The sequence below is a fragment of the Macrosteles quadrilineatus genome, unplaced genomic scaffold, assembly GCF_028750875.1.
Source record: "Macrosteles quadrilineatus isolate MER2022 unplaced genomic scaffold, UCM_ALF_1.0 Scaffold_2__2_contigs__length_208266976, whole genome shotgun sequence".
Taxonomy (NCBI): domain Eukaryota; kingdom Metazoa; phylum Arthropoda; class Insecta; order Hemiptera; family Cicadellidae; genus Macrosteles; species Macrosteles quadrilineatus.
The window spans coordinates 32,185,046-32,201,918 of NW_026542595.1; the positions used below are offsets into that span (position 1 = coordinate 32,185,046).

The window sequence follows — 16,873 nt, forward strand, 5'->3', positions numbered from 1 at the left end:
TTGTAAATTTAAAATTCCCATGTTATTCTTATGGAGAATATTGTAAAATGTAGTTAGCTTGTTTATTGATATATTTTGATCAAACTTGGCAAATCTATTTATTTTATACTAAGCTATTAATATTTTACTAAAAAACACACTCTATTAGTTTCCTTGTAGCAGTAAACCTAGGTACTCGTTAAACCTAATGTTATTTAAATAGATTTGAAAATCAATTCATACAAATGGAAATTCACTTAGTTGACAGGTTTGCTGCGGTGGGGGTATTTTATTTAATACAAGTTTAGAATGTTGGTCCCGAGACAAGTTAGGCCCGGTTCACACGAACGACATACCTAGCAGACTAGACTTGGACTAGGTAAGCACGACTGGGTAGCGGACCATAGGATCACACCGGTTCACACGAGCGACAAGTCCACGGACTAGGTGAAAATATCGATATCAAAACCACTCGGTTCCATCACTGGTGCACAATGAGAACAAAGGTAAGAATGCGAGCTGCAGCTCGACTACCCGATCGCTCGTGTGAACGCTCCCATAAGGCTACATGTACTGCTACGCAGTTCGACTGGGCGACTGGGTAGTTGCCACGACGGACTGGGAAGCGGGGCCCGACTAGGTTTTGGGACATCAAGCTTGAACACGACTAGCTAGTCGGCTACCTAGGCTCGTATGAACGGCTCCATTTGATCCTGTGGTCCGCTACCCAGTCGTGCTTACCTAGTGCTTACCTAGTCCAAGCCTAGTCTGCTAGGTTTGTCGTTCGTGTGAACCGGGCCTTACTGTCCAAAGTCAGACCAAGGAACCCTGCGGCTTCTGTTATTTCAGTTGGTTGGTTTTTTACTTCAATATTAGGATTCAATTTGTTTTTGTTTTGTTTTGAATGTGACACATTTAGTTTTAATTTCATTTAATTTTAAATTGTGATTATTAAAAAAATCCTCAATACAAGCTAATTATATTGTGGATAACAACTCACGTCTTCTGCAATTTTCCCAGAAACTTAAAGATTAGAGTCATTTGCATAAGGATACAAACCAGTACATATGGAACAAAATTTAGACACTTTAAAATGTTTTTAGGTAACAAATGAAAAGCAAAGGTCCCAGATCCTTGTGGAACACCTGATTTTATTGTGCCCATATTCTAACTGTATTTTAATTTATAAATTATCTATATGGAGAAAGTATTGTTTTTGTCAACATTTTTGAGTTTTAGTTTTGAGTGGATATTTCCTTTTGTTTCCCCCTGAGCCCAAAAAGGTGGTTTTCGAAGTGATGTCTGAGTGTGCGTGTGGATGTAGGCCTATAAGTTGTAAAGGAATAAAAGTGATACAACTTTTATGAGCTAAGCTACTGAGTCAACAGTTCATGGAAGTACTTGACTTGACACTTGATGGTCGTGATAAAATATTTATGGGTTTGAAACTGTTAATGAGGGTTTTATTGCATGATTACTGTAATATATAGCCCACATCTGTAGAACGATTTTGATAAAATCTGGTATGTATATTATATACTAATCTATGGTGTCGTGGCGTTGTTTATGCACGCCTATTAGTTGATTTTAATAATTGAAAAGGTTGCTTCATTTGGGAAGATTTATTGATACAAAAAATGTCTAATAATGTTGTTGATAACTTATTTACACTTTTAATTATTAATAATAACATAACATACTAGCTGTAACCCGCGGGCTTTGCCCCGTTTAACTTCTTAATTTTCAAGATTATCTCGTTCGCATGGCTCAATCACGTCCTGGTTGAAGTTTGTTCGCTACGCTCACTCACCTTTAGGTTGGAGCTCGTTCGCTACGCTCACTCACCTTTAGGTTGGAGCTCGTTCGCTGCGCTCACTTGCCTTCAGGTTAGCTCGTTCGCTACGCTAACTCGCCTCCAGGTTGAAGTTTGTTCGCTACGCTCACTCACCTTTTGGTTGCAAATTAGCTGTTGTCATAAATGTAAAAGAAATGTTGGTAATTTTTGTAACTTTAATGCTATTGAACATCACAGAACAGAACCAACTTGTTTAATTGAAACAGCTGTTAAGATTCAATAATTTCATTTCTCATAAGGTTAACATGGGAAACTCCAGAGCCACTGGGGCGGAGCCCGAAAGGATTTTTGAAATAAGAATATGCCTATATGTTAATCGGGAATGTGAGCTATCATCATGCCAAATTTCAGCCCAATCCGACCAGTATTTTTCGCGTTCACTTGTCACAAACATACATCCATACATCCATACATCCATCCATACATCCATACATCCAAACTTTCTCATTTATAATATTAGTAGGATGATTTATATTTACTTATTGCCAACATAGAACATTGATTGAATAATTATGAAACATGTAGTTGATATAAGGCAAATTAGTTTAGAGTCAAGCCTGGAAGCTTCTAAAGCCATTGCCTTAGATACGATTTCCTGGAACTCTGTAATATCAGATTGTAAAAGATGTTCACGAATAGAGTTGTCCTTAATGAACTGGGTGCGAAGGAAGATATTTGATATGGATGATTTGCATTCGCAGGGTGAGATAAATTCACAGTTGGTTGATTTATCCCTAAGATTACTTACAAACTCTGAAATTGATTGATCATCGGTTTGATAGATTGATAGAAACTGGTGCTGGGAAACAAGTACATTTCTTTTAGGTTCTAGATGTTCTTTTAGGATTTTGATCAGGTCATCGTAAGTTAATTCGTTAGGATTATTTGGAGCAGATAATGATGAAACTAGTTTGAAATTGCTTGGTCCAATTGAGTTCAAGAGCAATTTAGCACAATAATCTTTGTTAGATTATTTTTCATCTGAATGTAGTTCTCAAAGCGTTGATAATAATTTGAGAATGATTCCTTTTTACCGTCAAAAATGTCAAAGTTGGGCACATAAGCCATTGTATGAGTTAACCCTAGCAGTGGCCAATGTTAGAAGTGGGGAATGGCCAACCCATTTTGGCGATTTTGCAGACATTTTTTTGAAAATTCGTAAAAAATCAACCGTACAAGTAAACCTAGCCAACCTCATATTCATTTTGTTTGGAAAGAACAGGAGAATCTAGAAATAGTAATATCATAATGATTTAGACAGTGTATTTTATCGGTAAAATGAAAAAAACAAAAAAATTTGAATTTTTTTTTTTAATTTCAAAAGCGGCCTTGGTATTTTTTTTTTTTTTTCGACGGATTTTTTTATGGGAAATTCATTATATACATTTTGTAGACAATTTAATTCCCTACACAGAAATATATAACATGTTAGGAAAATATTTTTTTTATAAGTTTTTGGGACGAAATATAATGACAAACGGAGAACCGAAAAAATTGAAAACCGTACAGTGTTAGTTTACGTTGTAAAAAGTTATATAATATATGTGTATACTAATAATGATATATACATGTTTGTAAAGCTAATGAAGTAAGGAATCAAAAAGTCATTAAGTTTATGGTAAAAATAATTTTTTACCTATAAACATACGGTATTTAGTATACAACTTTTGAACCAAATTTTTTTACTTCAAACCAACATAATAATCTTGTAGTGTATTCAATTACCTACATAAAAATGTATAACATGTTAGATATATTTTTTTTTGTAGGTACGTAATAGGGACATAATAATACAATAACCGCAAAACCGCAAATAAGTGTAAACTATACAGTGTTTGTTTGTGTTGTAAAACATTATGTAGGCTGATGATATGTACATATTTGTAAAGCTAATGAAGTAAGGAATCCAAAAAAGTCATTAGTATGATGGTAAAAAGTTATTTTCACCTATGATTATGTATCAATTTCAGAACATTTTGAATTTTTTGCGCATTTCGAGAAAATGGAGTGTACAGTATTTAGTAAATAACTTGTTTACCCAATTTTTTACACCCAAACCAATATAAACATGTTGTAGTGTATTCATTTACCTTTATAAAAATGTATAACACCTTGGGTAAATCATTATACAGGGTGTTGAAAATGTCTGGAACCAACATTATATCTGGTGAGTGGTTAAAGAAAAACAAATGATATTTTGTGTACGGATATACTATGGTTTAACCTATCTTTTGGTGCCTTATGAAAATTTTTACCACTTATAGGGAACGTCCTGTGGAGGATGCAGTAATAAGTTTAAATGGAAGCCTATAGTAAATGATACATCATTTTAAAGGCCATTTTTTTCTGAGTAAGGAGCCACAAGTTTCATCTCAAAAGGACCACCCTAGCAAAAATGACGACTGTTTGAAATTTAATTAACCACTTATAGGGAACGTTCTGTGGAGGATGCAGTAAAAAGTTTTCATTGAAGCCTATGGTAAATGATACATCATTTTAAAGGCCATTTTTTTCTGAGTAAGGAGCCGTAAGTTTCATCTCAAAAGGACCACCCTAGCGAAAATGGCGACTGTTTGAAATTTAAAAATTCCGTTCCCTATAAGTGGTTTTTTAAATTTCAAACAGTCGCCATTTTTGCTAGGGTGGTCCTTTTGAGATGAAACTTGTGGCTCCTTACTCAGAAAAAAATGGCCTTTAAAATGATGTATCATTTACTATAGGCTTCTATTAAAACTTTTTACTGCATCCTCCACAGGACGTTCCCCATAAGTGGAAAAAATTGTCATAAGGCACTAAAAGATAGGTAAAACCATAGTATATCCGTACACAAAATATCAGTTGTTTTTCTTTAACCACTCACGAGATATAATGTTGGTTCCAGACATTTTCAACACCCTGATAGCATATATAGCTCGTACAACAATCTCTGAATGTCAGAATCGTCATTTTCACCACACTATCATGTTTTTGGCTGTATTACATACGTTAATTGGTGGCCGAAAGTTACGTTTTGCTGGCGATGCCAGCTGTCCATAATTTGGGGACCGAGCAGGTTTTTACAGGCCGGGGCCGCAAAATCAGCTGTCCGCTTACTTACTTAAAACATGAATGCATTTTAAATACATAATCAAAATCCATAGCATTTCAATAGAATTGTGTTATTGTCACCGTTGCCTAGCAACTATATATTTTTATTTTTGCTGATTCCTCAAATTATTTCTTCACATAACCTTAAAGTTGTAGTTGTGTTGACTATCAGTGTGCATTATTATTGTGGTGAATAGTGGTAATAGGGTATAGTGTGGTGAAAAATAGCGTTCGTACCACGGACCGAAATGGTTTTGCGGCTCTCGATCGATTTAAGTTCTCGACTTCGTCTCGAACTTAAAAACTATCTCGAGCCGGCAAAACCTCATTTTCGGCCCTAGGTACGAAATATACTATTTTGGACATGATGCTAACAAAATATAACCATTTATGAACACTATTTCACACAATTCAGTAATATTTATGCATAATAAAATGCATGAAGATTACTGTTATACACACACACAATCTTCACTAACACTAACACTACGAACTAATAACGTATTTAGTAATAAATCGCAGATAACACCAGAGCGAACACTCACGGCAACAACAAACAATGGCGAATACACAAGACAGCTGTAGCAGTAATGACTCACTTCCGTCGTCTTCATATGTGAGCAGACGTAAATAACCCTGCGCGAATGGCTGCCACTTTCACAATCTATATTTCTTACTCTTCAAAATGACATATTATATGACTAGTAATAATAACTTACAGTGTATGTAATTGGTATTTTCCACATCGTCACCTGACGACCATTGGCCATTTGTTAAAAATTTCGAAAACAGCTGTTTTCATAAAATTGTACCGGTTGTGCAATCAATATTTCGTTCTAAATATTACTACCACAATGAAGATAAAATCAATGGCTATCCAGTGGTACCACCCGCAACATCCCACGACGAAAATTATCCGAGAAGGGTAATGCAAACAAGACATGTTTTGCCAGTTCCCAAGTGTCGGCTGCAAAAGTCGTGCCGCGCCAAAAATTCATTTGATTTCTAATCGTCGTGACATTGTTATATACCTGCTACAGGGTTTGTTTATGTAATAAAATGAAAGTTCAGAATGTGATCTTTCGAATGGTATATATATTATTCTCATCTGAGTTGATTGTAAGTGTTTTTTTTACCGCTAAAAAAATTTCGGCCCAGATCGTCACCAGACGACTTTGGCCATTCTAAGCATCAACGTCAGATCGTCACCAGACGACGATCGGCCACTGCTAGGGTTAAGTTTGTTTCAGATTGTTCAGTGTCATTTGGCTTTATGTTAAAACATTGTGTAGAAAGTTGACTTACCAATGTTGTTATCATGGCATTTCCAAAAATTGCTTGAATTGTTCTTGATCCATGTTGATGAGATTTTAGTTGAAATGTTTCTGATTGATAATTGAAAATGCAGTTGAGGTTTACTCGTCGCCAAATCAACTTGTCGTGGCCTTGTTTATGCACGCGTATTAGTTGATTTTAATAATTGAAAAGGTCGCTTCATTTGGGAAGATTTATTGATACAAAAAATGTCTAATGTTGTTGATAACTTATTTACACTTTTAATTATTAATAATAACATATGATTTATATTTACTTATTGCCAACATAGAACATTGATTGAATAATTATGAAACATGCAGTTGATATACCTACTATATATGGTATCTCCAGGCGGTTTTTTTTAATTTTGATTTTTAATTGTGATTTTTCCATAAAACCCCAAAAAATAATGGGAATATTGGATTTTCTCAAAAATGGCCAGAACGATTTTAATAAAAATATAGAACGTTATAGTCCTTTAAATTCTGGACAAAATAGTACAAATCCCATTATAAAACATTGCTTAGAGTTAACTATTTACAAAATAAACATCTAAAAAAATATTTATATTTTCCGAGGTGTGTGACTGCAGGGCCGTATTTAGAATCTATGAGGCCCCTGAGCAGTGACTACTTTCCACCGGCGAATGTCACGACTCATAATCAACGGTCAAACTGCTTTTTGTATAGTATGTGTTCGCCATGTTACTGTTCCAACGACCCTCAGCGACTCTTGCGTCACACATTTCTTTTTACCCCTGCGAGCTCTTGTGATAGATAGGCTTCGTTGTGTGTCTTCCGTCAACTTGGCAATCTTTCACCATCGCATAATTTTTTTAAAAATTTGTATGTCTCCCAGTGCTGTTTTTTCTACTGGTGTGTGCTAATGTTCTTGATGGATTAAATTAAGAGCGCCCAGCACGATTGATGGGTAAGTTTGGACCTTTTTTTGAAACTTAGGTAAAAATGCCGTGAGCACGTTTTTTGCACTGGGTTTGGAACCTAGTTTGAGGCTGTTGGACAGTTTTGTAGCTTAGTTTCCTAGTTTCTTTGTTGTTTTGTTGATTTCAGGGCTTTCCCCGTGATGCTAGGCCTAGAATCAACTGAGAAATGTTAATTTTCTCAGTTTGTGTTACCCATGCTCTTAAAATCTTTTATGTTGCTTTGTCCTTGCCAAACTATTTAAATTGAGTTGTATTTACTGCTCTTAAAGGTCCCCAGAAAGTTTGAGTCAATTAAGTCAAGTTTTAAGAAAGTTATTCAAGTTTTCTGACAACTATTATTAAGCTGGTCCACTTTTGGCTTTTGGTAGAGTACCTACTGTTTTCACATTAATTTTTTGACTTTTTGATATAGATAACACTTTTTAAATACACAAGGGAAAAAATAGCTGGGTACTTACCGTATTGACGTAAATAGATAGGCCTATAACTTTAAAATAAATAACTTTCAATTGTATTACAAATTCAGCTAAATTATGAAAGTGTGTCTGAGAATTACTAACCTGAAGAACTCTGATGAGACTGTGGTATCCTGCTTTGGTGTGTTCCACATCATCAGGTAGAGACAGCAGAGTAGCCAGTTCCTTAGCAGTTTCGCCTCTGGCTCCCATGTAGGCCAGGGCTAGGACAATCTGTACACTTAGAGGAGAGACAAACACATTTCCTGTCTGCTCCTTGGCTAGGGCCTGGACACAACAAATATTTCATAATGTTTGTATATTTTTGAGAAATAGTTAGTGTATTTTTTTAACCCTGTGAATGCCACTGGGTGAGAACAAATTATATTATTTCTATTTCAGAATTGTCAGCCTTGAACCTGCTAGAAATTACAGCAACTTTTCAGTTGAAGCTTGGGTCTTAAATTGAAATGTTATAAAGATTGGGTACTTGTGAAATCTGATTTATTTTGTCAACTGGATTGAAATTTTGGTATAGGAAACAAATAAGCTTTGTGATGATGAGGTTTCTAAGATTAAAATAGTCATTGAATAAAATATAATGGGAAAACACATGTTTTTAGTTTGACCAAAGATAATAAGTAACTACTTTTAGGGTCTGACTTAGGGGAGGTACGATTGAGGCATTAGTTCAAAATTCCTCCGATAACAGCGCTGTAGTAGAGAGCACTTTGGCAATGAAGCACTAATCGCTAAATAAATCTGTTCATAAAATAAAATTATAAATGCCTCAAATTCAATTTTATTATTTTTTAATTATAAAATTAAACTATCATAACCTAACCGAACTAACCAAACTTGCTGATAATGAAATAATATAACAAAAGTTTAGTAATAGAAAAAATAATTCTGTTTAAAAAAAAAACTAGAAATTGCTCAATTAAAATTTTATAATGACTTAATAATAAAATTAAACTGTCATAACCGAACCAAACCAACCAAACTTGCTGATAATTAAAAAATCTTGGACAAAAAGTTAATGCTACCGGCGGGATTCGAACCCGGGACCTTCAGCATAACAGTCCGGCACGCTAGCCACTAGACCACCGAGGCCGATGGCTTCAGGTCGTATTGTTACGCTAATGGCGTTCCCTCAGCTAATAAGAAGCCCACAGCTGTCATCGTAGCCTCTTCTATACCTCCCCTGAGTAAATACCCTACTTTTAGGACGATGTTGACCATAATAGGCATGTTAAAAAGGATGCCTAAGTAAAATTGGTAAAAAAAGATAAGTATTCATCTTAGATAAGGTACAAAGTATTGTTGCCCTGAATTTAGGAGCAAAACGCTATTACACTCAAAAATAGTAAAGTTTTGTGAATTATTTAGCTTAAAGAAAGTTAAACTGCATTATATTTCAATACAAGAACCGAAAGTGGTATTATCCAGTGCGTGTTCAAGTTTCATATGTGAGACAATGATTGAGATTATCATATTTTTTTGGTTAGCATATTTGATTTTCACAGGAATACAAAATTTCACGTGTGAGGCGAAACTGATGCTGTTTTTTTAGCATGTGAGAAAGAGGAGTTTCACAAGGTGAGACAAGGACGAGAACAATTGGTGCAAGTGCCAGAGAATTACTTTTGGAGTTATGAATGATACTTCACATCATGACACAATTAGGCCTATTTCTGTTTGCAGTTAGATTGTTCAACAATTAAATCAGCTGATTTAAATTTTAAAAATAATGTGGTTATGGTTCTGCAACAAAATAAGAATTGAAGGTGAGTATAACGCAAAACTACCCAGACAATGATTATCAACTAAAAGGAGTCAAAAGGATTAGCCCTTATAATCCACATTTTACTTTGAACTCAACAACTGTAGCCCCAAAAAGCAAAAATAAATATAAACTTCTAAAATATATTTCACTATTCCTTACTATGAAAAACGGATGGAATTAGCTAAGCCTTGCTCGGTTACAAAAATTTAAACAGATTTAGAGTGCAGTATTACTTCTTCCTATTTTAAGTAGGATCAATAGGTAGTGATTGGCAAGTGGAAATTTGATATGTGTGCAAATAAGAGGAATGAGGATTTTGTGTGTCAGTGAATTTATAAATTGTAATAGTATTCTGGGTACTTTCCTGTTAAAGGGAACATTCATTATTACCGATGATTTTTTTTTCGATATATCGATATTTTGTTTTCCTTTACGATACATTACAAATTGACAGCTGATCGTTAGGCTAAAATATAGTCTAGATATGAAACTGTTCTAAGCTAACCTAACATAACCAACAAAACATGCTGTATCATTTAAAAATTCCGTTTGTAACAGAAAAGACAAGTGGAATATTTTAAACGGAGTTTCTAATTTTACATCAAGTTTGGTTAGTTTTGTTAGGTTAGTTTAGAACAGTTTCATTTCAATATTTTTTTAAAATTATTGTTTGTTGATTCTGAACAATGTTTATTTATCGTAGTTGTCAGCTGATATGTTTCAATTTGTTAATATCGATAGGTCGAGAAAAAATAATCGATAATAATGAATGTTCCCTTTAACAGGAAAGTACCGTATTCTGCTTTCTTGCCTTCTCCTGTGATATTAAGATAGTATCACTTATTATCTAATGTGTCATAGATTGGTTAATTTTACAATCCTACTAATTATTGATATTATTTAATTTTGGATACTCCGTAATTTATAAATCTGTTAAGTTAACCACAGTAAATTAATGATTTATCTTATACTACTTTAGGTGATATTAGTTTTTATCAAACCTAATTGCAAGCAATGCATTATCTGCTTACATGGATTTTCTTTCCACTCATAAAAGCAACTTTGCAAGATCTTATTTACATTTGTTGTAAGTAGGCCTATGATTCAATCAAGTGTTTACCCGAAAGAGACTGATGGCAAACTTGTTTGTGCCTACACTGACTGTGTCAAGAGCTTTCTTCTCTTCTTTGGACAGTTGGACAGGTTGGAAAGCTGCTGCCATCATTGATACAACAAACAGCAACGTTACTGTAACACAAGATCAAACAATGTTACGGTACTCATGTCAAAATCAACATTCCTAAGTATTAAAAATAAATAATGAAAATTACTTATAGGCTACCCTTATAGGCTAGGCATATTAGGAATATAAGTGGCAGTTAGCGGAAAGTTTAGGTACAGTCCTAATCATCACTTTACTTTATGTTTTTTGGGTCGCTGAACACGAATATGAGGTTTGCTGACAGATATTTTGCCCGGAACATTGTTTATTTTGTGAAACACCTTAAAGTTTGGGCACTTTTTTGGTTTTTCGGACAAATATCGGTAAGTATGGGTTTTTGAGAAATCCTGCTTTGTAAAATTAAAGATGATAAAATTTACTACAAGTTTCCTATATAATGTTTGTTTCTACGACGAACCGTTTCGCCACTAGAGCACACTATAAAAGGCCAGAAGTACAAAAAATTAAAAACATTGCTAAATGCTGCCGTTTTACATTAGGTTTCCATGGAAACAACCCATGTTACGATAATTTTAACTATTTATTCATGATAATAAACTGAAACACACTTAAAAATAAACAAAACTAGTGTGTCCTCTGACCATAAGCCTCCACCTGAAAGAAATACCCGTCTTTTAAGATTAAATTGGGGAAAATGGTGATAATTTTTTTTTATAATGTTAATGACCTCATGAATAGCAATAGATTGGTTGGTAGGATCATGTAATTCACTCTCTTTGGGTTGAAGGTTGGCATTCCATCCATCCTTTTTATGATGGGCCCAAGAGAAGAGAAAAATCATATTCTTCTACATCCTCATTTGCTACTAAGGCTTCCTCCCCAAAGCAGAATGGTTCCTACGTGTCTGCAACGGCCTGTGAAAACCTCAAAATGTGTCCGCAAGCGCTAAAACTAAAAAGCTAAATAATGACTTATATACCGGTATATATATATATATATTCACTCTTTAGGGCTACTAGTAATATAGTTAAATAAAATAAGTAAATTTCAATAACTTGTATAGCCTACTTTTAAAACAAAAAACTAAAAAACTATTAAGGGTAGGCATAATCAGGTTATTTAAATTTACTTTTTTTTAAATACGTATATATATACACATACCTTAACAAGTGTTAACAAGGTCTTCAGAAGTAAAACTTTAAATGTACTATAGTTTCTTTATATAAACACACTAGGGATGGACGGGATTGAAATTTTAGTTCGGGACGGGACGGGATATTTATTTCCTTCCCGATTTTCGGGACGGTATGGGACAGGATTTTTTTTGTGCATAAAAAAAAGTACTGTATTGCAGTTACCAAAAAAGACATACAAAATCAATTTTTACCATTTGTGGCACTGATCTATAAAAACCAAAAAATGGGTAACAATTTACAGGTACCTATAGAAACTTGTGACTCGCGGTCACGGCGCGATCGTCGTCATGACTCGCGGTCACGGCGCGATCGTCGGTATGACTCGCGGTCACGGCTCGATCGTCAGCATGACTCCGCCATCACGGCATGATCGTCAGTATGACTCCGCGGTCACGGCGCGATCGTCGGTAGGACTCTGCGGTCACGGCGCGATCGTCGGTAGGACTCCGCGGTCACGGGGTTATCGTCGGTAGGACTCCGCGGTCACGGGGTTATCGTCGGTATGACTCCACGGTCACGGCGCGATCGTCGGTATGACTCCGCGGTCACGGGGTTATCGTCGGTATGACTCCACGGTCACGGTGCGATCGTCGTCATGACTCGCGGTCACGGCGCGATCGTCGGTATGACTCGCGGTCACTGCTCGATCGTCAGCATGACTCCGCCATCACGGCATGATCGTCAGTATGACTCCGCGGTCACGGCGCGATCGTCGGTAGGACTCTGCGGTCACGGCGCGATCGTCGGTAGGACTCCGCGGTCACGGGGTTATCGTCGGTATGACTTCACGGTCACGGCGCGATCGTCGGTATGACTCCGCGGTCACGGGGTTATCGTCGGTATGACTCCACGGTCACGGTGCGATCGTCGTCATGACTCGCGGTCACGGCGCGATCGTCGGTATGACTCGCGGTCACGGCTCGATCGTCAGCATGACTCCGCCATCACGGCATGATCGTCAGTATGACTCTGCGGTCACGGTGCGATCGTCGGTAGGACTCCGCGGTCACGGCGCGATCGTCGGTATGACTCGCGGTCACGGCGTGATCGTCGGTATGACTCGTGGTCACAGCGTGATCGTCGGTAGGACTTCGCGGTCACGGCGCGATCGTCGTTATGACTCCGCGGTCACGGCGTGACTGTCGGTATGACTCCGCGGTCACAGCCCGATCGTCGTTATGACTCGCGGTCACGGTGCGATCGTCGTTCCAATAATCGCGGCCACGGCGCGATCGTCGTTATGACTCCGTAAATGTGTCCGCAGGCCCGCGTTTCTCGGCGTTTCGTGTCCGCGACAATGTCGCAGCGTCGCTCGTTGTTCTGCTTTGGGGGGCTTCCTCAAGGGTAAGAAACTGAGGAAGTTTATCTTTGAATATTCTCAGCTGCCTACAGTTTTCTTCTTTATAGCAAGGCAAGGAGTGGTGAGTATGTTGTCGATTAACTTTTTCTTGGTCGATGCTTGGTTTTTGATGGTTGAAAGGTTGATGATCTGGCCATAACTTTTGTGTAGTAGGAACCCACCATCAATAACACACTGCACTTGACCATGGAAGTGCTTGTTTTCAATGGGGACAGGGGCTTTAGGCCTAAAAAAGATTTGATTTGGTTCCTTGTGCAAACCGTTATTATCAACAACGAGAAAGAGTATGGACCCAGTTCGTAAGACAAGAATGTTTTAGTTCTTCATCAGAATTCTTTGCGATGCTGATACATTGAAACAATGTGTTGGGGTTTACGGGTAAGAATTCTCTACTTTCATCGCGTTATTTATTATGGCAAGTGGCTGGACACGGTCTGCTCGTCTGAATTTGACGTTATCAAAGTTAAATTTATCTAACTCTTTTAATGTCTTTCATCCTTTTTTCTCAATCACTATAGCAGTCAACCATGTGGCCAGCAACATCCCTGTGCTGAGAAAATAAATGGGGGTTTTGTGGCAACGGGAAATGTCCCAGCAGTCAGTCATACATCTTGGCATAGATTTATCAAGTGTGTTTCAGTTCATTATCATGAATAAATAGTTCAAATTATCGTAACATGGGTTGTTTCCATGGAAACCTAATGTAAAACCTTTGTAAAATGGTTAGGGTTTATTTTCATTTTTGGTACTTCTGGCCATCTTTAGTGTGCTCTAGTGGCGTAACGGTTAGGCCTCTTTTATGCACGGCGTTTTCCGTCGGGCGGAATCTATAAGAATCTATCGGGCTTTCCGTCGGTGAGTGTTTTAACATGGGATCAAATGGGACCCTTTTATGCACAACGGAATCTCCGTCGCGTTTCAGAATTCCGTCGGAGGCCGACGGAGGACTTAGACTCCGCCGAGTTTCGGCGTTTCGTGGAGCGTGTTTTTGCACAGGTTCAAATGGAACCCTTTTATGCAACTGTGTTTTCCGTCGGGCGGAATGTAGTGCTGCCAACCTACCCCACGCTCAGTCATCCACAGTATTGAAATCACCTACGGTAATCATTGTAAATAGAATATCATTATTCATTGTAATTGATGGAAGAGTACAAATAATGTGATGTAATTAGGGGAAAAAATACTGCATGAGAATTAATTAAATTTTTGTTTAAATCCGCGGAATAATACAAACTTACTGTTTCGTAGGAACTTCTCAAACTTTTCCCCATCATTTCGCAGCAACCCATATAGGTTTGTGCCTACACCCTATTGGGAAAGCCCCATCCGCCCTACGACTTCGCCGTCGTCTATTTCTCTTCATGTACAAATAAGTATACACCAATACACAAGGATCCATCTTGGGTCACTGACGATGGCAAAATGAACGAAGTTGGTAGCACTGACCACCCCCACCAAGGGCATCAGCGGATTCCGCTCGGCGGAGAAACTGCATAAAAGGGACATCGATTCCGCCCGACCGAAAACGCCGTGCATAAAAGAGGCCTTAGTCGTAGAAACAAATATTACATAGGAAACTTGTAGTAGATTTTGTCTTCTTTAATTTTACAAAGCAGGGTCTCCTCAAAAACCCAAAAAAACCGAGATTTGCCTGAAAAACAAAAAAAATGCAAAAATTTTTAGGTTTTTCGCCAAATAAACAATGTTCCGGGCAAAATATCTGTCAGCAAACCTCATATTCGTGTTCAGCGACCCAAAAAACATAAAGAAAAGTGATGATTAAGACTGTACCTAATCTTTCTGCTAACTTTCCTAATATGCCTAGACTATTATTACCATGTCTTCATCTTTTACCCAATAAGGGATTGATGGCGTCAGAATTTCAATATACAAAATACTTTTAAAAACAACTGAATTCGAGAAGATACAAACATAAATATTTACAAAAACTTTGGCATGTGGATATGCGGTTTAGTCAGACAATTCAGGAAAACTATCTTCAAAAAATCCTTTAGTGAGTAGTACGCTCTTGACTTAAGGAGAGGGACGAGCTTCTTCATGAAAAGTTTACGCCCAAGACGCTTGATTGAGTGAGGCAGCTCATTAAAAATTTGAATTGCCACTGTATTATAACTCCTTTGCGATCTTGCAAGCCTCACCCTAGGCACATCCAGTAGCTCGTGCTGCCTTGTTTGGTGGTTGTGAAATGCTGAACGGAGTTGGAGATTGTCGCAATTGTCATATACCAGTAGTGAGCAAGCCAGGATATAATGGCTGTAAACTGTGAGAATTCCCAATCTTGCGAAGATGGGTTTACAGTGGGCAATGCGGTCACTAAAAGTAATGAGTCTTACAGCACGTTTTTGCAGCACTAAAATGTCCTCAACATCCGCAGCATGACCGTAGGCAGTAGCAGTAGGCCGTAGCTCACATGGCAGTGGAACATAGCATGGTAGATGTTCAGCAGGTATGGCTGAGTAATGAAATTTCATAGCTTGAGCAGCAGGCAACATACCCTAAAAAGTTTGCTACTAACTTTGCTGATGTGATCGTTCCACGCCAACTTCCTATCCAAAAAAAAGTCCTATCCTTTAAAAAGTCTCATACCCCTAGTATTGACGTTCAAATGATGCAAAATTAGCAATCCATTTTAACAGTTATTGTAGCTTATATTCTACCTTCCCAAATCTTAGGTGATCTTAAATGTGAGAGGTGACAAAACTAACGAGTAGGTTAATGTGACAGTTTACATGTGTGAATACAAAATTTTGTTTTACTTATTTTGTAGCCTATAGAAGTTCTAAGTGCTAGTTGCTTTCAGTGAATAATTCTTTTGTGATGCTGTACATCTAGCAGCAATGTCTGAGGTGCAAAAATATCCTAGCTTGTGGAAAATAATAACATCCTTTTATTTGCAACTCTCTTAGTTTTCTTGAAGTGAACTCACCAAATATTTGTGTGAAAACCCGTTATCCGGACTGGCCTCGGTCCCGAGGAGTCCGGATAAAAGGGAGTCTACTGTACTTTAGATCCTCAAGACCATTAATTTGATTAACAAAACTTTACTTTCTTAAATGTTGTGTAAAGGCCCGTTCACACGGGGCGAGTTTACAAGCTACACGCCAGCGTGTAAGAAGCCGGCGAGTTGGCGAGTATGCTTGTATTCGTTCACACGGAGCTTGTCCACTCGCCAACTCGCAGACGTGTAGAAAGACGCCGGCGAGTCAGCGAGTGCGCTTGTAGTCGTTCACACGATGCTTTTTCCACTCGCTCAGTCGCTGGCTTGAACCAAATCCTCCAACATCTTTGAGTAACAAGCGCACAAGCACAAGCAACTGTGTTCACACTGGGCTACTTTACACGCCTACTCGCTCAAAAGCTGGCGAGTTGGCGTGTAAAGTAGCGGCAGCGTCAACTTTTTCCAGAGCTTTTTTACAAGCAGCTTTTGAGCAAGTACGTCGTTCACACTGAGCTATTTTACTAGCTGCGTGTAAAAAAGCCGGCGTGTAGCTTGTAAACTCGCCCCGTGTGAACGGGGCTTAAGCCTATACAAAACTACAATTATTTTTATATCGTAAAATTATTTAAGTTACAGTAGAACCCTGGTTAACAAATAAAGGGGGGAGAGCCGTTTCAGATAACCAATTTTTCGGTTAACCCGTCATATGCTAAAAATAGCCTATATTACCACGGTGTGTAGGAAAAATGAATT

General features: G+C 37.6%; 1 protein-coding gene across 8 annotated transcripts in view; it reads right to left on the minus strand.

The window, feature by feature from the left end:
- LOC128986080 (serpin B6-like) overlaps positions 1-16,873 on the minus strand; it is a 96,431-nt gene that overhangs the window by 51,756 nt on the left and 27,802 nt on the right. For all 8 annotated transcript variants that reach the window (XM_054406194.1, XM_054406198.1, XM_054406195.1 and 5 more), the window contains exons 2-3: positions 10,543-10,670; positions 7,742-7,924 (exon numbers count right to left, since the gene is read on the minus strand). In XM_054406194.1, coding sequence (XP_054262169.1) covers positions 7,742-7,924; positions 10,543-10,670 — 311 coding nt within the window. The remainder of the gene's footprint in view (positions 1-7,741; positions 7,925-10,542; positions 10,671-16,873) is intronic.